We start from the raw sequence: 24,389 nt of genomic DNA on the forward strand, positions 1-24,389 counted from the left end.
CGCAGGTTCGATCCAGTTCTACTTCCGGTTCAGCTCTCTGCTATGGCCTGGGAAAGCAGCAGCAGATGGCCCTGGTCCTTAGGCCCCTGTATCTGCATGGGAGACTTGGAAGAAGCTCCTGGCTCCTGGCTTCAGAAAGGCCCAGCTCCGGCTGTTGCAGCCATTTGGGGAGTGAACCAGCAGATGAAAGACTCTCTTTCTCTGCAACTCTGCCTTTCAAATAAATAAATAAATAAATAAATCTTTCAAAGAGTGTGAGTGGGTTGGAGATTGAATGGTTTTACAGTGGAACATTTCACAAATGAACTCAGCTCTGTTGGTGAAGAAAGGGTCAACATGTTCAGGTGGTTTTGATTCGAATGCACGGAAAACCAGGAAAAGAGAGTGAGGCAGGCAGATTTCCCTATCTGCACGAAAAGTGAAAACAAGATGCAGCAGTGATAATGGGTGTGAGGCAGTGTGATCAATCAATCCAGAGAGATCCTCAGCGTCTATTGATTTTACCCATTAGCCCAGCATGAACTGCAATTAGCCCAAGCTTTGATTATCAGCACACCTGAGCTCTCCTTGCCCCTCACAGAGATAACAAGAAACAGCAGCCCTACATAATAGGCTGGACATTTTTTTAAGTGCCTATGAAATCTCCAGGGCACTTACGACTGCTTAACCAATGTTCCTGTTCCTTGGTAGCTTCTCCATTTTCTTTCTTCCCTTTACAACACTGCATCACCAAGCAAAAAGTAACCCCTTCATTATCTTTTCTTCTCAGTAAGCAACACCGGCATGGAGTTGGTTAGAAGGACTGGTAAATTCAGAGGAAAAATTCACACCCTGGCCCAGTCTGGCCTCTTCCAATATGTAGAAGTAAACATGGGCATTAATACAAGAGGTTTTGCTATCACTATATTCATTAAGCAGTACCAGTAAGAGAAAGCTTTCTAAATGTTGCCTGGGGAGGGCATCTCTCAAAAGAGAGGCCTCATTAAGAAGGGAGAACCAGATTGTATTGCCTTCCGATTAAATCTCAATTTCTTCCCCACCTTATACCTCTTCAGGGGACAAAAGGTTAGAAAGGTCTCTCCCAACAAACAAGATCTTTCTCCTCTCTCTCTCTTTGCCTTTCCATGATTCTTAGCCCTTGCTCTATGCTGGGCCTCTTTGTCTCTGCAAAGAAGATGCTTCACTGAAACATTACTGAAAAAAAAAAATACACACACAGTTGTTCCCCAGATAATGAGGTCGCCTGCAAGCCGGCATTTCCAATGTAGGCAGGCGACAATGCTGGCAGAATTCTCAACCTGTTGCTATAGTAGCAGAAAGAATGTGATTCCAGCAGCTCTGCTCAGATCCAAATCCAAATCCCTCCTGCTCCCACAGAGAACATTAACCCTTCACTGCCCTTTATCAGGAGCAGAAACACCTGGAAGAACCCCAGCGTTTTCTTGGGAGCTGGATGACACAGCTTGAGCATTTGCTTAGTCATTCTTTCATTCATTCAATATTTGTTTATTTAGATTCTAATATGCTGGCTCCTGAGTTTTCAGTGGTAAAGAAGGCAGACATGGCCCCTGGCAGTGAACAAGAGGAGGGGTACAGTATTAAATTGTTGGTCAAGTAACAATATGTTATATTAGCCTCAGAGTGTATGAGAGACATATATTAGGTTTTCAGTAAAAACATCACTAGAAAGGAAACAGCCTATGTACAAAAAGCAGCTTATCCACTAACTGAGGCAGACCCTCTATATTCTGGGTCACTGGAATTATTGTTTGCACGTGCTAACCTGACAAAACTATCACTGGAAATGCCTGCTCCTATCATATCACACCTCCTACAAAGGATTAGTTTAAATCCATTTCTTACATAAAATAGAAATAGTACAATCTATCAGAGAACCACTGCAAGTGGTGGCTAACCATGAGGCAATGAACCTGCATTTACAGTTACCACGTGACAGCAATGGCAAGTGAGGGCTCAGAAAACACACGAGGGGCCGGCATGCAGCATCACAATTACGACCCTGCTTGAGACCTGAGCGTTCTGTATCACAGTGCCCGGCTTCAAGTCTCAGTATGTCTCTGATTTCAGTTTCCTGTGAATGAAGACTCTGGGAGACAACAGGTGATGGTTCAAGTACTTGGGTCCCTCCTTCACACACAAGACCCAGACTGTCTTCCCTGTTCCTGGCTCTGGCCTGGCACTGGCCTGATCCAGCCCTGACTTTTGCAGGCATTTAGAGTGAACAGACAGAAGATCTCTTTCACTCTGCTTTCAAATAAATAAATCTAAAAAAAATTTTTTTAATATGTAAAAGAGCTGCCGTGACACTGATATCAGATATGAGCACCAGTTCAAGTCCTAGCTACTCCACTTCTGATCCAGCTCCCTGCTAATGTGCCTGGGAAAGCAGCAGAAGACGGGCCAAGTGCTTGGGCCTCTGCATCCACTTGGGAGTCCCAGAAGCAGCTCCTGGCTTCGGCCTGGTTCAGTCCTGGCTTTTGCAGCCATCTGGGGAATGAATCAGCAGATGGAAGATCTCTGTATCTCTATGTATCTCTGTCTCTGTACTCTGACTTCCAAATAAATAAATCAAATCTTAAAAACAAGAAAAGAAAAATCTATGAACCTGTAGTCCAGCTACTTTGCCTGAGACTCTGGTGTGGAAATCTCATATTGGTGGACACCCATTTTGTAGATTTTTTTGTTTCCCAGGCAGCATGAATGCTAGGATGGTAGCATTTCTCACGAGGATAAACTCAGTAGGCAATAATATCCTGATAAACATTTCGTGAAATATGACAGCATCAGTAAGATTGCCAAGAAAAAGCTGGAAATAAAGATGACAGTTTCTAATCTCACCAGCCAAAGGATGTGGTCACAGGGAAGTTACATAATCCTTTATACCTCAGTGTCCTCAGAGGTAAATTTGATAGCCCATGTGGATCCAAAGGCACAGACTGTGCAACAGCAATCCTATCAATGAGTGATCTGGAATAAAGCTCTCGGTTCTTATTCTCAGTCACTAATACCGTAAAACATGGTTTCTATCCCGGAGAACATTTGAGAACTTTTACAATCATGTTAGAATACTGGTTCCTTTTCTCAATAGGAGAGGCTCAGGCCTTTAACAAAATCAGTTGGGAAAAGATGGGCCATCAGACAGGATAGGCACCCAGAACTCTTTCAACCACTGTGATGCTGAGCTAGGGTTTGGGAGAAGGTCCTCAGGTTTAGATAAGATGTAAACGCCTTCTTTTTCAACCGGAGACGAAATGAATCATAACACAAGGATGTTGTTGTGTGATCTAAATAACACCACCACTCAAATCATACTGCTCCTGGAACTGGGCAGTGGGAACAATCAAACCCTTTGCATTTGGGGGATGGGGTACAAACAGAACTAAAGGCATTCTATGGGGATTCTACTGCTCTCCCTGCAACCACCTCCAGGTTGAGACACCTCTAGGATTCCTTCTTCAAAATTAAAACAGATAAATCAGGGCGCAATGAGTCCTAGGCTTACTTCCACATGACAAGGAACTGGCTGGCTCCACGCAACAGCCATTTCTCTGCTTCTTGGCTAGTCTGAGATCCAGCTGACTTCACAGGGGCCTTCGAAAGCAGGAAAAAGAGCAATTCCCTCACATGGCCCTCGTCCATCAGGAAAGATTACCTTCACGGCCCTATTTCCTGACCCCTTTCTGAATCCATGCTTTTTGCAGCAGGACTGCAGTTGTTCAGGCTAAAAAAAGGTAGAAGATATTCCCCTGCCCTTTACACGGTGCTTGGCCATGTGACTTGCTTTGACCAATGTGGGGAGCAATCCGGACTGGACTAAGTTACTGGAATTAAGACTTATTCTATGCATCTGCTCTCCCACAATATGGCGCTGGGAGAGAAGTAAACAGCTTCCGCACAGCTGCCTCCAGTTCAACCAATTAACTGTAGGACTGGCTCCTGATTGGAGAGCAGCGTACTCGGCGTGTGGGCAGCCGAGTTGGGATTGGCGGAGGAGGACTATAAAGGAGGAGAGAGACGGCATGCACCAGGAACATCTATGGGGAACATCTAAGGGAACCCGTGCAGCCCCCGAGAAAGCCGGCCGGCGGTGTGCCGCTCCCCTGCGGAAGTGGGGAATGCGGCCAGGGGGAACTGCCCTTCCACGGAGGTGGAAGGGATAGTAGCCAACCCGGGAAGAACCAGCAGCAAACCCGGGGAGGGCCGAGCAGACGAAGGAACGGCGCAGGGTCCTGTGTTGCTCCTCCACGAAGAGGGGGAGCGACAGACCAACAGGATGTTAACAGATTAATGAAATCATCAAGAGCTTGAAATGAGTTTGTACACTGGGGTTTGTGCCTTTGTGTCTGCTGTCATCAGGATAAGAACATGCTCAAGCCAGCAGGATGTGCCAGGGGGAGCAGGAGAGACATGCCAGGGAGAGTCACTTCCATCTGAACCCAGTGTACAATCAGCTGGTCCTCCCTCAACATGAAGACACAGGGGCTATGAAATGCACTGCTACAGACCACTAAGATTTTGTGGTGGTTTGTAGAGCAGCATTATTGCAACAAGTGATACACACACTACAGGAAAATCTCACATAGAGTTTAAGGGTTAAAGTAGAGTTTTGTTTTTTTTTTTTAATAGATTTACAAATCCCACCCCCCATTAGAATACAAGGCCCTGCAAGTGACACATGATTCTAGTCATCAATGCGCACCTGCATCAGGGTCATGTGCTTTCAACCAAAGGTGATAATAAAGTTTACTTGTGCAGCTGGAAGTATACCAAGTCAGTAATGAACTCTGAACCTCCTGAATGTTACTTGCTTAAGTACAAATGAATGAGATCATTCCATTTTTCAGTAAAGGGACTGATAATATTATTAATAAGTTGCTGGTTTTTAATCCTAAACAATCACAAGAGTTGCTGAAATCATAGATTCCTAGTCTCCATCTATTAGACATCTGAATATTCTGATATAAGACCTAGGAATCCATATTGTGAAAAATGTTTCAGATCACAAGAATTGAGATCTGCACCTCGCACCTAACAGAACCCCTGCATCCAATGACTAAATCTCGTCTGCTGAGTTGAACTAAGTGTTTATGATGACAGTAGCAGGCCCAAATGTGAGTACAAGGAAATGAGGCCCAGGGAACCACAGTGTCAGCACTGTTACTGTTAGTACACAAACCACTCCAAGACTTGTGAGCTTAGCTTGGGTTTTGATGGGCTTGTCTGATCTCTGCCTGGTCCATTCAAGTGTCTGAGGTCAGCTGGTTGGTCTAGGATTGCCCTACTCACATGTCTGGTGTAGGATCACTGTCAGCGAAAGTGACAGAGTTTCTGGGCCACAAGAAGCAAGCCCAGGAATGTCAGTGTGACGAACTGGGCCGGATTCCAAGAAAGCAACCAGATGTGTGAGGCCTCTTAAGACCTAGGCTGGAAACTACACATCGTGACTACTACTCAATCTATTTGCCAAAATAAATAATAAGGCCAAACTCAGATTCAGGGTTGGGGACAGTTTCCATATTTTGCTAAGAGGATTAGTATAGTCATATCACTAGGGAATAGACCCAAAGAGGGGAATAATTAGGACCATTTTTGCAATCAATTTATTATATTGCATAATGGGAGAAAAACACCACCTGTAGCCAACTGTGATTTCTAAATGAGAGCCAAAGTTTTTACTCTCATCTGACACAGTCCTCAGGTCAAAGGCTCACCTGATTTCCTTCATTTCTACTTCTGAACACATCCATTACTTAACCCAAACTAAAGCAAAGCCATCTATTTATTCTCAGCATGATTTTCTATTATTTTCTATTTGGGGTTTAAGAAGATGTGGGGGACAGGTCATCCTTATGAGGATTTGTTTAGAGCAAATCTCTCTGGGATGTTACTTCTTAACTTGGGATGTGTCCACAGACGAAATGTGAAAATGGTCATCAGGGCTACAGCCTCCAAAGAAACCCAGAGCATTAACATGAGGAGCACGAAAGTATTAAGAAGAAATATTGCAGGAAAAAGAACAGAGAAGACCAGCCAATAGCCCCACAGAGTAGTAAGCTCATACTCACTGAAGACTCCAGTGGGTACAAATTGCACAGCTAAGTACCTTTCACTCCACCTCCCTACCCTCCCGACCTTACCCCTTGTCAAGCTGTGACCACTTGGGAAACACACTCACACTACAAAGCCTTAATCCAAAAGAGCTCTCCCAGATAAAGGCTGCAAGATATATACAGCCTGGCTGGGATGCAGCAGCAGTAGGTGCAATGTCCCTGTAAGTGAAAATTTGCCATGACTCTTTGATTAGCTCCACTCCAATCATTTTAACATTTATTTGTGACAGCAGGGGATGGGAAAGAAAAGAAGTCCAGAAACCAGGATGGCAAAAAGAACACCAAAGTTAGGTAGTGTCTGTAGGCTCTTTGGAGGGAATTTGGCAGGCGGGTAAAGTGCATGATGTTTAAAGGTGAGGCTGTTGGAAGGGTGCAGTTTGATTCCTATGCATATGTTCAGTTTTATGATGCTTGCAGGATCACAGCTTTAAAGGACTAAGCATCGAGAGTGAATGAAACACCCGTGAAATAAAAAGAAATGCTAAATTCACTATAAAGTTGTCTCTCAAAAAATCTAAACTCAAACAGATGGTGCATGCAATTTGGTTTATGAAGAAACCCTAGGAAGTACTGAAAAACATACTGAAAAAGGCAATCAATGGGAGGAAATGTTGCCCACCCTCTTATCAACTGGGTTTTCTCTGAGCACTGGATCTGGGAGGGAAGCAGGCTTGGTAGGGCTGATGATGTTCTTATCTTATAGTGCGTAGTACCCAGTGGGTAAATGCTTTTGAGAGTCAGAATGGCAATTAGGAGTGCAAACAAGGGTTAAGATGCTGTTTGGGATGCCAGTGTACCCTGTGAGAGTGCCTGGTTGAGTCCCAGCTATTCTGCTTTCCATCCAGCTTCCTGCTAATGTGCACCCTGGGAGGCAGCAAATGATGGCTCAAGAGCTTGGGTCTGTGCCATCTGTATAGGTAACCCAGATGGAGTCTCGGGCCCCTGGTTTAGGCCTGGCCTAGCCCCAGCTGTTGTGGGAAACTAGACAGTAAATCAGCAACAGATCTCAATATCTTTCTCTTGCGCGCTCTCTCTCTCTCTCTCTCTGTCGTTCTGCCTTTTCAATAAATAAATATTTGAAAAAATGGCTATCAGTCACCCCATGGGTGACTTGTAGTGACATCCACTTGTTTTCTGATTCTAACTGAAAAGTCACAAATTTACACCTGTAATTTCCAGGCAGAATCATCATAATGGTCCCTACCTCTGCTTCTTGCTCACTCTGTTATTAAAATAAGTGCCAGTCTTGGATGATCCTCTAATGAACTGACTGACTGGGCTGCAGTCAATCTGTGCTTCTGATTAATTAGAGAAGGGGAAACCAAAGCTGTAAGAAAGCAACTACTGGTATTATCACCACAAGAGCAATGACAATGACAATGACAATGACATACAACACTTCCCTGAAACTTAGTGGGCGTTAGGGGGTGCATGTACTCTAAGAAGAGGGATTTCCTGTGCCTACTCCAATACTCAGACAGAGTCCACTTCATGCCCTTATGTGCCAGAAAGTTTAGGTGTGCCATCTCCAAACACTGTTTTTTCAGGACTGTTGTTCACCATTGCTTTAAAAAAAACCCTAGGTATGTTAAATATAGGCTGCTCCTTACAGTGAATCATTAAGTTGCCTGCACAGGGGGGGCCAAGAACAACCCTGAGCTGCATTTGTAGAAACATCTGAGCACAAGTCAAACAGTAACCTATGTCATGGAAGCACCTCCAGTTTGGGCCATTTCTATTCCAGTTTCCTATGCCATTCGCCTATTAAACATTATAGGAGTGGCATTTTCCGTAGCAGTTAAGTTGCCACCTGAGACACCCACATTCTTTAATGCAGTACCTGGGTTCGAATCCCAGCTCGGCTCTCAATCCTAGCTTCCTGCTAACGAGCAAAACTGGGAGGCACTTGATGACAGCTCAAGTACTTGGGTCCCTGCAACCCATGTAAGAGACCTGGGTTGAATTTCTGGTTTTCTGCTTCAGCCTGGCCCAGCCAAGACTGCCGCAAGGGCATTTGGAGAGTGAACTAGCAGATGGGAGATCTTCGTCTCTCTGCCTTTCAAATAATAATTTAAAAATAAAACCTCTTAACTCAGCATGTTCACACTAATGTAATTCCTCACGGCCTGTGAAAGAATGGGGCTGTCTCAAGTAACACACGATAGTAGTGTATTATCAAATTAACTTTACGCTTAGCCTTATCTTCCCTATGACGTTTTCCTTGAGATCTTCCCAGGTATTGAAGCTTGGGTGAGGCCAGGAACCAGAGGCAACGGTTTTATCCTTTCACATGCCAGCGCAACCAAGGATTTGTGTTTAGAATAAATATTTGAAGCAGAGGACCCAGTTAACAATGCAGCACTTGATTGCTCTGAATGACTCTCTCACCCACAGCAATCAGGGACAAGGGACGAGTCCTTGGCACCAGCCCATGCAAAAAACCTGCTCCCCAGCCGCCTCTGTTTGCCTTCTGACCCTCCCCTCACAAAATTCTCAACCTACTACAAAGAACTCCGTTTTCTCCCTTACATACCACACGAATCCCACACTGAATATCAGACTTTTTCTTCCCAGAACAACACAAATTTAATTCAACAACTTCACATTTGCATGTATTTATATTAGATCAACCTATCTTTTAAGGGATTTCTCCAAACTCTACTCTGGCACCTTTACATTCAACACTGCAACCTTTTAATGAGGTTTTCTTGATCTATTTTAAAACTGTGATCACAATTAGGCTACATTTCAATTAGTAGAGGTGCCTGTGTATTAAAACACCCACAATCCTTAGTGCTTTTTCTTCCTCAAAAACCTATTCGGTAAGCAATGTAATTCTTTCCCTACAAGGCCAAAAGGATAAGTTGTACTAACCAGCAGTAATTAGTGTGTTAAGTTTTGTTCCAAGGCCAGGCTATCAGGTTACAAGTTCTAATAAACTCTGCTGGGAAAAGACGTTTTCTTTGTCTTGGGACCACCGAGAACTGTACAGCCAACCAAACAAAACACCTTTAATTCTCTCCCCACTAAACACAATCGAGAAGAAAAGCCAACACTAACGCAAATAAAGTCAAGGAAGTGTTCCTGCTACTTGCAGCCTTACCCTCGGGACCCTCACCAGGGCTCTGGCTCCTCCTGAGATGGAGTGGGGGTGGCGAGGGGTCCAGGACGTGGGTGCGGGTGGAGGTATGCTCCTTGCATGCTTGAACAGGACTCTCCACCGTCTGCCTGCCTGTCTGCCACTCAGTCCTCTCGTCTGGGTGGGAAGGGCCAAGACGGAAAAAAAAAAATGTGCAGGTTACTCACTGGCCTTCCTTGGGCAGACACACCCAGGAGGAGGGAGAGGCAAGGCACAGACAGTCTTCCCAGGCTGGGCCCAAGATCGCGAGCTTCTGATTCCCTTTTGTTATTACTTCCTGAACTTTCAGCTCGGTCTGCATGGGCACTTAAGGGAGGTAAATAACACATGGGCAATTGGATTCCAAGAGCTTACAGCAAAGGTTACTGAAAAGGCAATGCTTTAGCACACATCCCTTTACATTCAATTCTGAGATGTGTTTCTGACAAAGGGAAGGAGAGGGAAGAGTTATCCAGGACCGACGGCTTGGAAGAGCAGGTAGCAAGCAAGCTGGGATGTGGTTTAAACAGTGAATTTCTGGAAGCCAACATTTAGGTTCAATTTTAGAAAACACAATTCTCAACAGTCTCTCAGGGACTGTGACCTCTGCCTTGTAGAAGAGGTGCATTCTTGGAACAAGGATCTGTAAATCAAGATATCAGAAATGTAGTCATTGTCAATGCAAGAATTTGTTACCTGATAGTCTGGCCTCTGATTACTCCTGCAGTGAAGCCTGCTCATCAATGGAGGGTGCCTGAGGAATTTGTCTGTTTGGGTACACTATGGGTGTTCGTAAACAAACACTCTAGGGAACGCAGGAGAAGATGAAGCCAAGGTTGAGGAGAGAGCAACACAGCACAGACTACAGAACTGGTCCTTACCTTCAGTGAATCCTGAAAACGCCTAGATGGGAGCAGTATCATTCTCTCTCTCACACATGAGCACACTTAAGGCTCAGAGGCAGGGTAACCTGGCTCCCGGCCAGAAGACCAAGATTGGAACCCGAGTCTGCCTGAATCCAAGCCCCTGAACTGTCCCAATGGCAGCCAGCAATGCCTCCCACCTTTCCTGAACACATACTCCCTTTCCTTCTACTTACTTTAACCTAACACCAGATCATCTTATCTTAAATTTTGATGGCTTTTCCAAAATTGATATATCATATAATAGAATTCTGTGGGATATTAATAAGCGCAATAAAAGCAGGGGGATAAAGTGTACTGTATGGGTTACTGTAGCTTCTCATAGCCTTTAATATGCTAATATCTACTGTGGCTTTCCAAGCTTAGAGTGCCATGTTTCCTTACCCAAAGATTCCTGCTCCGGCTTGGAGGGTGGGGAATCTTTTAAAGTCTGGAAGACATGGTTACAGAGATGGGTTATCCTAGTTTTATCTCTTTCCTGAATTTATAAAAATTATAAGCAATGTATGAGGTCATAAAATAAAAAGTAAAAATCTCTCTCCTACCTCTAACAATCAGTCCCACCCCCCTGAGACAAGCACTGCTGAGCAATTTCTTCTTATGTATCTGGTTCAGGAATTTTTATGCATATAAAGCATGTAGGAACACACTTTAAAAAACACAGCTGGAGTTAAAGCATACCCAGGACATGTTATTTGGCATATTCTCTTAACTTAATGATATATCTGAGATTTTCAATATCAGCATGTAGACTTGCTATTGCAAGTCAGACTCAAGAAAAGTAAAAGGTGGGTCTAAGATATGGTATTCCCACTTTATAAAAGAGTCCCCCATGTGGATCTGTGTCAGAAGGCCTGGGTTCCCATTGCAGTTCCAGCTGTGTAACAGTTGTACTTAACACTCATGTACCAAGTGAGGAGCACCCTAGTCACAATCTTAGACGTTGCTGTGAAGATCAGTGATAACGATGGCAATATTCTTGGACAACACCAATGACCTTGGCCAATATTTTCAAAACACTTAGTTTGTGCCAGGGACTATATTAATACTGGTACACTAACAAAGTAAACATGGTATCAGAAACCCTGATTTTTGTCACAATGTGGTCCTAAAAGCAGCACGATTCAGGGGATCCCACTTTCCCTTAGGAACAGTGTTATAACTGGAGATTCTGTTCCAAGACCTCACCATGGCTTTCGACAAATTTCAAACATAAACAATAAGATCTTGTAAAAACAGAAACACAAAAACAAATTCTTTTTAAAAAATATTTATTTATTTATTTATTTATTTCAGGCAGAGTCACAGAGAAAGAAGGAGAGGGAAACAGTAATCTTCCATCTGCTGGTTCACTCCCCAAATGGCCACAATTACCAGACCTGGGCAAGGCCAAAGCCAGGAATCAGGAGCTTCTTCTGGGTCTCCCACATTGGTGAGAGAGGTCCAAACACTTGGGCCATCTTCTACTGCTTTCGTCGGCACATTAGCAGGGAGCTGGATAGGAACTGGAGCAGCCAGGACTCGAACTGGCACCCATATGGGATTCCAGCTCTGCAGGCCATGGCTTAACCCACTGTGCAACAGTGCTGGCCCCACAACAACAAATTATATAATTTAAAATGGTAAAATGATATTCCATAATTCAGAGACTGACTCATACAACCCTCCTTTTTACCCATGAATACTATCCAGAATATTGTGGGGTTCTTCTCTAAGGGTTTGTACATTGTAACACTATCTGACTATAAGCAAACAATTTTAAAACATGCAAACATTTTACTCATACTACAGAAAGAACTACAACATATTCTACAGTGTACATACAGAATATATTGTATCATAAATCTGACATAATATTAGTGTACAAGTTAGAACAAGCATTACACATGTAATTAGAAATAGCTTTCCTTGTCTGCCTTAGAATTTAAAAGATCATTTGAGGAATGACCTGGTTGACTCATATCTTAGAAGAACTATCCTGGGGATAATGTGAATCAATGTCTTCTCGTTTTCCCAATATATTCTGTAAAGACCAGAGGCCTTCAGAATCAGCCCACTGGGTTTTATCTCCCCTAAAAGAGCTGCAGAAACATCTCCAAAGTTGAAGACAACAGTCAGGACCACAGCTTGGTTTGGAGAGTGGAGCATTGACCCAATCCTCTTGCCAATTCTCATTCTGTCTGTCTGTCTGCTTCCCATCCACCTTTGCAAGTGGACCTGTAGATGAAGAGGTCACTGAATAGCAGACTGAGAGAGGGGAGGAAGAAGAATCACTCACATTCCTTTATCATGATTATAGTTGAGGGAATACTACACATTTTACTGTAGGGGCTTAAAAAAAAAAAAATTAACCCCTTCTCTCCTCGAGCTTTGATTCCCCCAATTATGGACTATATCTTGCAGATATATGAAAGAATATGAGAGGAACTTCCTCATTATTTGGGTATAAAACCCCTATCCTGCTTTCCAATTTAGTGTAATGTTCATTACCCATAACAAATGCCTCTTATTTTTCATTATATTCAACAATGACTATCTACCCAGAAAGAAGTCTATACGTGGAAGGGGCAGAGCAGTCCTACTCCGAACTGCACAAACATTTTAAAAATATAAACGTTTTTCTCTTTGTCTCTCCCCCTAACTCTGCCTTTTAAATAAAATACAATGTTTAAAAACAAAAGTTTTCCATGGTAGCTCTAGAGGAGGTAGTAGGAAAGAAATAGCAAGTTCACAATGGCTTTAAAAGCAGGGTTTGAACCCAAGTAGTACTTCTTTTCCACACCCTAAGACTGTGATTGAAGATTAAGGGAAGAAGTATGCGAAACATGCTGCACACTGCAGAGCACTGCACAAGTGTCAGGTCGTGACCATCACTGCTCCTGGCTTTCTAAACGCGGCAGCAGTGAAGTTTGGTGATGGCTGTAAAAGGTAAACCAAGCTGCTTCTGTTGCAACTGGATCCCTCTCCAGCACATGGTCTACTCAGCTGCTGTTCCCACAGTAGGTCCCACTGAATACCAACTATCAGGTGAGCACAGTTCAGGTTGAAAACAGGACCTGCTGATTTTCATGTGGACACACCTTTTCCTTCATTCCTCTCGCTTCAGCAGATCTTTGCAACAACTTCTTTTTAGAATGCTTACAAAACTGTTTTTAAAGTTTGTGCTATGGAAAATTTCAAACACATATAAAAGCAGATAAACAGGTGTAGCAGAACTCACTAACACCAGCTTAAACTATGATTAATTCCTTCAAATCTGTGTGACCTACATCCCTACCACTCTGGATTATTTTGAAGTAAATTCCCAGCATTATATTTTTTCATCTAGATATTTCTGCATATATCTCTAAAAGATAAGGACTGTTTTAAAGCACAATTTATGGCCAGCACCACGGCTCACTAGGCTAATCCTCCGCCTTGCGGCGCCAGCACACCAGGTTCTAGTCCTGGTCGGGGCACCAGATTCTGTCCCGGTTGCCCCTCTTCCAGGCCAGCTCTCTGCTGTGGCCAGGGAGTGCAGTGGAGGATGGCCCAAGTCCTTGGGCCCTGCACCCCATGGGAGACCAGGATAAGTACCTGGCTCCTGCCTTCGGATCAGCGCGGTGCGCCGGCCACAGTGGCCATTGGAGGGTGAACCAACGGCAAAGGAAGACCTTTTTCTCTCTGTCTCTCTCTTACACTGTCCACTCTGCCTGTCAAAAAAAAAAAAAAAAAAAAGCACAATTTATTACATATAAAAATTATCCATTTGGGTCAGCACTATGGTGTAGTAGGCTAAACCTCCACTTGCAGTGCCAGCATCCCATATGGGTACCAGTTTATGTCCTGGCTGCTCCTATTCCAACCCAGCTCTCTGCTTATAGCCTGGGAAACCTGTGGAAGATGGCCGAAGTGCTTGGGCCCCTGCACTCTAGTGGGAGACCTGGAAGAAGCTCCTGGCTCCTGGCTTCAGACTGGCCCAGATCCAGCCACTGCAGCCATTTGTGGAGTGAACCGGCAGATGAAGGACCTTTCTCCATGTGTTTCCCTCTGTCTGTAACTCTACCTCTCAAATAAATAAATAAAATCGTTTTAAAAATATTTAAAAATTGATCTATAGTTACTTAATATTTTCCAATATCCAGAAAGCATTAAATTCCTCCAAATGTCTCAAAGATTTTTTTTAACCTTTATTCAAGTAAAATTTGTAATTGGTTAATAGGTATTATCATTTGTAATCTAAATGTTCTTTTTCCATCTCTATTTTTGCCTTGTAATTTATTTGCAGAAGAGCCTATTCTTTGTCATTTTGATTGTCCAAATCTACATTTAATGAGTCCCAGTTGGGGCGCCTGTTCTGTCCCAGTTGCTCCTCTTCCAGTCCAGCTCTCTGCTGTGGCCCGGGAGGGCAGTGGAGGATGGCCCAAGTGCTTGGGCCCTACACCCACATGGGAGACCAGGAGGAAGCACCTGGCTCCTGGCTTCGGATTGGCGCAGCACGTCCATTTGGAGAGTGAGCCAACAAAAGGAAGACCTTTCTCTCTGTCTCTCTCTCTCTCACTAACTGTCTGTCAAAAAAAATTTTTGTATTTATTTATTCTCATTTTATTTGAAAGACAACGATAGAGAGTGGGAAAGAGAGAGAGAGAGAAACAAAAACAAAAGAAAGAGAGGAAGACATATCTTCCATCTGATGGTTAACTACCCAAATTGTCACAATAGCTGGGCTGGGCCAGGATGAAGCTAGGAGCCTTGAATTCAATCCAGGTCTCACACATGGGTTCTTGAGTCATCATGTGCTGCCTCCCAAGCACACATCAGCAGGAAGCTGGAACTAGAAGCACAGCCAGAACTTGAACCAGGTACTCTGAAATGGGATGCAGGCATCCCCAGTGGCATCTTAATTGTTGTGCCAGAAGCCTGTCCTAATGACAGTAAGATTTAACATGTTCCCCCACCCCCTGTATTTCCTATCAATCCATGGTAAGACCACCTATGCAAAGAGCATATTTCAGTAATGGAAAAAATAGCAGATATTCAACAAATTTCAGTTACTTCAAGTTTCACCATATTTTTCCTCTATGCCTAACATGGTGCCTGGAAAACAGCAAATGCTGGGTTAATAAATAAAGGAATGACTGGCTTTATTAATGTCCCAAACTGACATCGGCTTTGCCAGTTCAACATGGTTAGCATAGAGAAGTAAGCAAAACAAAGTCTTGGCTCATGAACTTACACGTAATTGGATGTAGAAATGGAAAAGACCATGCTTTGTTCCCAAGTTCAATTCTCCCCAGCTGACTGGGTTGAAAGTAAGTGCCGTTAGTATACCACAAGACTGGGGCATGAGAGAGGAGCAGGATCAATTCAACTTTTTCACTGAAGATTTGAGAAAACATCAACTGTCTCCAAAGGAAAGATGTATCAGGGTTGCTATTATTACCTTTTACTTGACCTAAGATCCACCCAAGGTAGTGGATTGAACTGTGTACTACCAAACAGTTTGAAGTTCTAACCCCTAGAATCTAAAAATGTGATCTTATTTGCAAATACGGTCTTTACAGATGTAATAATGTTAAGATTAGGCCTTCCTGGCTTAGAGTGGGGCTTAAATTCAACCATTAAGAGACATGATGACAATAAGGAAGATGGCAGCAGAGGTTGGAGTTTTGTTGCCATGAGCCAAGGAACGCTAAGAATTGCCAGAAACACCAGAAACCCTAATGTCACACTGATTCTAAATTTCTAGCCTCAGGACTATGACAAAACGCACTTCTGTTGTCCAAAGTCACCCAATTTGTCGTAATTTGTGACAGCAGCCCTGGGAAACTAAAACCTCCAAGAAAGTCAGACCAGAAGCATGGATCTCTCCACCTAACTGTGGCTTAAACTATTCAGTGAGAGAGAGGGAAGGAGTGGGGGAAATCCTAGAGAAAAGAACCTGAATCAGCTTTCATTTGTCTTACATCCATTGGGCTCTCAGCCAACTCTTTAAAGCTGCACAAGTACCAACAAGTAAGCCTGTCTTACCTGAAAAGCAGGTGGGCAGAAGTCACAGAACTTGTCAGCACTGATACCTTGGGGATGGGAGTACTCTTTGTAGAGTTAGGCAGCCTGCCTCCTCCACATGCGGGGAAGGGGGAATATTAATAGTGGGAGAAGCAACCCATGCTGGGCACCCACCACTCTATCCTCACTGCATCTCAGGAGGGCTCTAGGGGCTGATGAAAGAAACCACCCACACATCATAAAACAAGAGGCCAATAAGCATACCCCTGGTTACTTGACCATGCCAAGCCTCAGCATACCTTACCCCCAGGACTGTGATAAGAATTCAACATGGGAATGCAGTAGAGGTCTGGCATGACAGAGGTACAGATTTGGCACCCTCACAATGCCACTGTCTGGGTATTTCTAACAGTAAAAGTAGTGGTGGCCACTGACATTCACTGGCCTCTCTATAGGTGCTAAGCACTAAGTTGGACACAGAAGAAACTTAAGAACCGGTCCTTGAAAAATGAATTGTGTTAGGGCTATGAAATTGGAGGTTATCTCTCCTTCTCCCTTACCCCTCCCACTAACATGTCTTTTAATGTTATAATAATTTCAATAATAAAATAGTTTACAATTAAAACTCTGATCTAATTTTTAGAAACGTTGCCACATGCATCGGTTAAAAATACATTTTTACAACACTGCTCACTTGTGCAGCATTGTAAAGCACAAAGTATGGAAGTGGGGACAGTGCCCCTCTTCCACTTTATCCTCACCCACAATGAACTCCAACACAGGGTCAACATTTAAGTGATGGCTAATTGTTTCAGGTGTGCTGATTTTATTTTCCCAGTTTAGCTGCTCCAGGGCAAGAATTACCTACTTTCACATCATCTGTTAGCACCTACTCAAAAGCCCACCATGTCCCAGGATGAGCTGGCTTTGCAAACAGGACTGTGCAATAAACTCTTCTCCATCTTTCTGGGCAATGAGCCACAACAAGCACCTGGTGATGATGTTAAGGCAACGAGGAAAGCAGAATAGCCTATGACTAAGAGTTCTGCTCACCTTCGGGGTCTACTTAATCATTTCCTATTGGTTCACCCTGAAATGGCACCACCAAGATTGCAGGGCAGACATGCAAGTGGAACTAAGATCCAGCTATGATTCAAAAGCAGCTGGGAAAAAAGGGTGTGCATTTGCATGCCTGTATGTGCACATCACCTCAAGGCTAAAGCAACTAAAGCCTTTCTTAGGATGAGATTTTTAAAGAAAACCATCCTTTCCCAGTGACTTGTAGAATTTACTGTTCCTTCCTGACAGCCACAGATGCTTTGGGTACTTGCTGGAAGCAACCAGTTGACTTCAGCTTATATGTTCTTGGAAATGTGCCAGACACTGCACCAAGTTCTTTACATTTGCTCTTTTATTTATTCCACTCAGAGGTTCTACCACATAGAACCGTCCTGTCTTCTCAGCTGGGAAACTGCCTAGAAAGATCAGAGTCAGGGCTGGACCTCCTGGGCAACTCCAGCACAGACTTTCTGCCCTCAGTTCAACACAATTGGGACGGACGGAGAGGAGAAAGACACAAAGCCAGAATCAAACAAACTTGTTAGTCCCTGGCCTTTTTCTCCCATACACTCAGCCATTGCCCACAACAGAAGCAATGAACTTTGACTGGAGAACCCTGGGAGGCAGCAGGTGATGGCTCAAGTAATTGGGTCCCTGCCACCCATGTGGGAGACCCTGACTGAGTTCCAAGTTCCTGGCTTCAACCCAGTTGTTGTGGGCATCTGGACAGTGAACTGGCAGATGGGAGCTGTATCTGTCTGTTGATCTCTCTGCGTCTCAAATTAAATAAAGAATGGCTATATGGTTAAAAAAAAAAAAAAGCTGCATTCTCTCTCCTCTCCACACAGAGCTGCTAATTGAGGTTAACACCATAGAAACCCAACAAAAGACTCAGAGGCCCACACATCCTAGCCTCATAGCAGCCACTGTGAGGAGGGCAAGAGGGAACCCCCACCCTCCCTCATTCCTCCAGCTTAATGAAGACCTGGCCTGTCATCTTTCCAGGGAACAAAGCCCACGACTCTCTGAGAGAGAATGACTTTTATCCTCAAACAAAATAGCAGATTCTCTGTTAAATGCCAGAAGTCTGCAGTAAAATGGGACATCAAACCATATTTATGGGGTTATAACCCCTTTAGAGTAGGCAACTGGATTTCTCCTGGCTCCTGAACCTGCCAAAATCCAAATTCTGGGGGGAAGTTCCTGGGCACCACCATGGGGGAGGGGTGAGAAGTCTCTGGAGGTCACAGGCATTGTGGAGCCCAGACTGTCACCTTGTTTACAGAATTCAAGGGTATATGCATCCAGCAATGTCACTTAGCAAATAAGGATATCCAACTTGCTTTGCAGGTTTGGGATAATTCTGAAAAAAAACAAAAAAAATCCCAATAACACTCTGAAATGTCTAACATTTTATCACCTAAATGACATTTTAGAAATATAAGTACTTGGCTGGCGCTGCGGCTCACTTGGCTAATCCTCTGCCTGCGGCGCCTGCACCCCGAGTTCTAGTCCCAGTTGGGGCACCGGATTCTGTCCCGGTTGCTCCTCTTCCAGGCCAGCTCTCTGCTGTGGCCCAGGAAGGCAGTGCAGGATGGCCCAAGAGCTTGGGCCCTGCACCCACATGGGAGACCAGGAGGAAGCGCCTGGCTCCTGGCTTTGGATCGGTGCAGCGTCGGCCTTAGCAGCCATTTGGGGGGTGAACCAACGGAAGGAAGACCTTTCTCTCTGTCTTTCACTCTCACTGTCTAACTCTGCCTGTCAAAAAAAAAAAAAAAAAAAAGGAAAATGTAAGTACTTGATATACTTCATAAGCAAGCACTATCTTTTAATACAGCAAATAAAAACCCAACAATTTTCTTAGTAGACTTTATTTACACTCTTTTTTAAAGTTCATTTATTTTTATTTATTTGAAACACATGCACGGAGAAAAACGGAGAGGGCAGGAAGAAGGGGGGGGGGGGGCAAGAGAGAGAGAGAAAGAAAACAAGAGATCTTCCATCTGCTGGTTCACAAATACCCACAACTGTTAGGGACGGGCCAGGTCAAAGCCCGGAGCCTGAAACTCCATCCAGGTCTCCCAGAGAGGTGGCAGAGATCCAAATTCCTGAATCACCATCTGTTCCTCCCAGGTTGTCCATTAACAGGAAGCTAGATCGGAAGTGGAGGCAGGACTTGAACTCTGATATGGGATTTAGATGTCCAAAGAGGCAGCTTAACCTGCTGTGCTGCAATACTCACTGCCCCCATTTAGACTCTTTAGAACCTATCTTGGGAATATAAATCCTGGACAAGTCATCATTACTCAGATACTAAAAAATATTTTACCACTGAGTTCTCAAAATGGGCCTGAGTACATTAAACCTACTTCAGTGCCTTAAACCTTTTGTCAACTTTGTAGTAGTAACTTGGAAGGAAGATTATTTTCTGGGACTGAGATTATTTAGCTCTGTTCAAATAGAGAAGAAGCATATGGAAACAATATATTTGTTCTTTATGGATCCAAGACACAGTGATAATAACTAAGTCAAACAGTTAATAAGCAGGGATGCCAGGATTCAAATAGGCAGCTACTTGTCAATGGGCTTGTGGGTAAATGTTAAAGTGCCACACCCAGTTCATTTTTTAAAAGATTTATTTATTTTATTTGAAAGTCTGAGTTACAGGGAGAGGGAGAGGGAGAACGAGAGAGAGAGGCAGAGAGAGAGAGGTCTTCCATCTGCTGGCTTACTCCCCAGATGTCCGCAATGGCCGGAGCTAAGGCGATCCAGAGCTAGGAGCCAGGAGCTTCTTCTCCCACCTGGATGCAGCGGCCCAAGGGCTTGGGTCATCTTTATTGCTTTCCCAGGCCACAGCAGAGAGCTGGACTGGAAGTGGAGCAGCCGGGACTTGAACCGGCGCCCATATGGGATGCCGGCACTGCAGGCAGCGGCTTTACCTGCTACACCACAGTGCCAGCCCTAACACCCAGTTCATTTTAACACTGCATGAGTATGGACCAGGTTACCTCTCTAGATAGCAAGCAACTATTATAGCAAGAACTGGCACTTCTCTGGGGACATCTGCAAGCACTTCCATCATGTCCCTAGGGACGCTAAGTTCATATTCCATTGTATTGTGCAACTTGGTATCAACATGATTTTCTAGCTCTGAATAGATTTTATGACTACATTTTTTTGTCAGTAACTTAGTATTTCATTCTAAAAGCAAAAATGGGGGAAAAAAGCATTTACACCGGTGGTTAACATGCTATCCTATATCCTATATTACAGCACATGGGTTTGAGACACAGTTCCTACTTCCTGTTAATGCAAACTCTGGGGGACATGGCTCAAGTAATTGGATAACTGCCACCCATGTGGGAGACCTGGATTGAGTTCCTGGCTCCTTGCTTAGTCCTGCCTGGACCCAGCCCTTGTGGTTATTTGGGAAATGAGCCAGCAGCCGGGCACTCTGTCTCCCAGCAACAACAACAGGAAAAAAAAAAAAAGGAAAGGGCTCACTTTGTCATCACAGGTGATATTCCTATTTATGTCTAAAGCTAAGATTTAGATATGTACACCTGTTCTGAAACCACATTCCAGGGCCCAGCATTGTGGTGTAGTGTGTAAAGCCGCTGCCATGTGAGTGTGAGTTTGGGTCATAGCTGCTCCACTTCCAGTCCTGCTCCCTGCTGATGTACCTGGGAAGGCCACGGAAGATGGCCCAAGTCCTTGGGTCCCTGCCAGACATGTGGGAGACCCGGATGAAGCTCCTGGCTTCAGGCTTTGGCCTGGCCCAGACCTGGCTGTGGCAGCCACTTGGGGAGTAAACTGGTGGATGGAAGACCTCCCTCTCTCTCTCTGTAACTCTGTCTTTCAAATAAATAAAAAACAAATTTTTAAAAGAAAAAAACAGTGTTCCTTTTTTTGTAAGAAGCAGGTGGTTGAATGTTTTCCCAAAGCTTCTGTTTAAACCCAAGAAGCTCATCAGGGAAGCAGATGCTTCGGGGCACCTGCAGCTCATGCTGCACTTAGCAAACCCCAATCAGAATGGACTTCAAGGCTCAAGCCAGGGCAGTAAGGCCAGAGCTGATGCTGACACCAAATGACCAGGTAAGATTCCATTAACACCTTCTCAAGGTCGTGGTGACAGCTCTGAAGGACTTGTAATTGGCCAAATCTAATAGCATTTCTTCTCTGCTGGAAGTATTGAGTCAAAGAAGAGTAGAAAAGAGAGGAAGAACACACCAGATTTATGGAAAACTGCTGTGTCTTTATTTACTACTTTTGTCCCCATTTTCATTTACTTAAATATTAGGACACAATTCAACTCCTACCACACACAATGGAGCTTTCAAAATGCAAGATGTGGATAATATACAAAGTTTATCATCCAGCCTTAAATCATTAAGAGGTGGGCATTTTGAACAAGCTTCTAGAACCTCATGAACAATGACAGCATCATCATTTATTACCCTGGAAACCAATAACTGGAACTCCGGGCCTGCACCACTCTATACACCTTCCTTTCTCTCTCTTCCTTCCAGTTCCTCCTGTCTCCAAAATGTCCTTTCCAGTATCTGGAAGGAAAGATAAACTTGTCCTTTTGTAAGAGGCTAAAATACTTTGGCTGCTGTTATTTCTACAAGTGAAGCTGAGCAAGGAACCACTGGCAACCCTAAAGTAAAAACAGGGCCGAAGAAAGATGGGAAACAGCAAGACAGATGGGGAAGAAATACTGGTGCAAAGACTTCCTGCCAATTTTATTTTATTTTATTTTACTTTTTTAATTTGAAAGGCAGAGTTACAGAGAGGGATGAGGCAGGGACAGAGAGAGAGGGAGAGAGAGAGAGCTTCCATCTGCTGGTTCACTCCCCAAATGGCCACAATAGCCAGAGCTGGGTCAGGCTGAAACCAGGAGACAGTAACTCCATCCGGGTCTCCCACCTGGGTGCAGGGGCCCAAGCACTTTGGCCATCTTCTGCTGCTTTCCCAGGTACACTGGCAGGGAGCTGGATCAGAGGTGGAGCAGCCTGGATTCAAAGTTGTGCTCATGTGGGATACTGGCATCACAGGCAGCTGCTTAACCAACTGTTCCAAGAGTTGGCACTAAAAATGAGAAATGAGGATACACTCTCTGTATAAAGATTGACCAGGGACACTGACACTTCCCGAGAACCAACTCTGCATGGCAATGGGAAGGAAAAAAAAGGAAGAGAAAGAACTTATAAAGTGGAGGGGAAGTGGTCTCAGTACAAATCTTAATCATGACCCTCTAACAAATAAGCATATCCCTCCCCATCTCAAACACTTTCCGCAGTCTCCCTCTGCAGAGATGGTTTGGAGAGATTACATAGCAGAAGAGGAACCTGTATTTGGTTTCGAGAATATAGCTGGTCTGTCAGTCATCCTACCACATGGAAAATCCTGTACCTACAAGGGAGACACAGGAGAGGTGCAAAGGGAGAGAGAAAGATCTAAGCTGCAGGAAGACCAAGATTTCAGACCATGGCTGTGTGTTCCACAAGTTTCATAAATAATATTCTTGCATGTATGATGAAATCAGTCCTGCCATGACCTACACCAAGACTTGAAACCTGAGGATTTGCAGCACAAACATGGACACAACACACGATCCAGGCAGCTGAGAGGCTCAGCACCAGCTTTTGAGAGTGAGGTGAGACCAGTATGCAGCAGCCTGAGCCACTGGCGATAAAGCTGCCAGGAGAGCCTGGAGAGGGTCTGGCTTGGAGCCCTGTTGGGGACAGTAAACCTGCCAACCCAGAGGGAAAAAAAGGGACATGTTTCTCACTCCCCGACCACCCAACAACAACATCTTGTAACAAGCAGAGAGAGTAGGCCCATTTTGGACATATATAACAACCACGCCAACTTGTGTCCATGGTCCCGGCAACCAGCCAAGAGGAGATGCCTGAGTCTGGCTGGGAGAACTGACAGGGGGCTGGGCACCCGTGACTGTGGGAGCCTTATGTGCTGGGACTGTGAAAACACTGGCAGTGTAGGAGGGCACAAGGTGTGGCTGGGTCACTGGGCAGCTGCTATGGGCAGCTCCATGTACTCGGGACTCATTGAATGCCTGGGGAGGGTCACTGCTGTGGGATCTGTGCTCACACTGAGGACTGCACGGACTATTTGTTGTGGTTCTGGATGAATACTGCACCCAGTGGAGCTAGCACCCAGGCATTGGTTTTGGAGGAGAGGAGGTAAGGAAGATATTACACCAACAGAGTTGATCAAATCCTCCCCCGTGGTTTAAAAAAAAAAAAAAAGGAGATTTACCATGGCCAGCTTGGGTGTCACCTTTGTCACTGAACAGAGAGCTCCACAGCCACAGCTAGCACACACAATAGCCTCTGGGTATTCACTGAAAGAGCAGACACTCCACTAAGCCACAAAGGCATAGCGCAAAGATAAAAGCCATCAGAGGAGGGGAAAAGATGCCTAAAAATAAATGTAGAAATTCAAAAACAAAAATAAGAAAGACAACATGATGCCCCCAAAGGAAAACAATACTGCAATACTAGAATGTGAAGATGAAGAGACTGAAAAAATGCCAGAAACAGAATTCAAACAATTGATTGTAGGATTATTTAGAAGTAATCAGAAGCAAATCCATGAACTAAAGAAATCCACATGACATGAATGAAAATTTTTCCCATGAAATTATTTTTAAAGGGAAATCAAAATGAAATATTAGAAATGGAGAATTCAATAGGTCAACTTAAAAAATGTGTTGGAAAGCCTTAACAACAGACTCAGTGAGGAAGAGGGAAGAATATCCGAGTTAGAAGACGAATCTCTGGAAATTTTACAGTCAGACCAAGAAAAAAAAAGAAATTAGAAAAAATTTATGGGATACTAACAAATGACCCAACATATGGGTCTTACAAGTTCCTGAAGGTGCGGAAAAAGATAATGAAGGCTTTTTAGTGAAATAATTACAGAAAAATTCCCCAATTTGGAGAAAGTAAGGGACACTCAGGTAGAAGAAACACATAGAACTCCTAATAGACATGAACAGAAAACATCTTTACCATGACATACTATAGTCAAACTTACCACAGTAAAACATAAAGAAAAGATTCTAAATGTGCATGAGAGAAACACTGACTACTTTGAGACAATCTCCAATCAGACTCACAGCTGACTTCTCATCAAAAACTCTAC

General features: G+C 44.1%; 1 protein-coding gene across 4 annotated transcripts in view; it reads right to left on the reverse strand.

Annotated features, from left to right (window-relative positions):
- The window catches only part of STON2 (stonin 2), a 190,950-nt gene that overhangs the window by 55,129 nt on the left and 111,432 nt on the right, over nt 1-24,389 (reverse strand). Inside the window, exon 5 of one of the 4 annotated variants that reach the window (XM_051826192.2) lies at nt 9,250-9,387. The exons of 2 other annotated variants lie outside the window; for them this stretch is intronic. In XM_051826192.2, the coding sequence (XP_051682152.2) occupies nt 9,250-9,387 (138 nt within the window). Of the gene's footprint in view, nt 1-9,234; nt 9,388-24,389 lie in introns of all 4 variants that reach the window. One more of the 4 variants, XM_051826188.2, reaches the window with a different exon arrangement.

Source organism: Oryctolagus cuniculus, chromosome 20 (assembly GCF_964237555.1).
Source record: "Oryctolagus cuniculus chromosome 20, mOryCun1.1, whole genome shotgun sequence".
NCBI lineage: Eukaryota > Metazoa > Chordata > Mammalia > Lagomorpha > Leporidae > Oryctolagus > Oryctolagus cuniculus.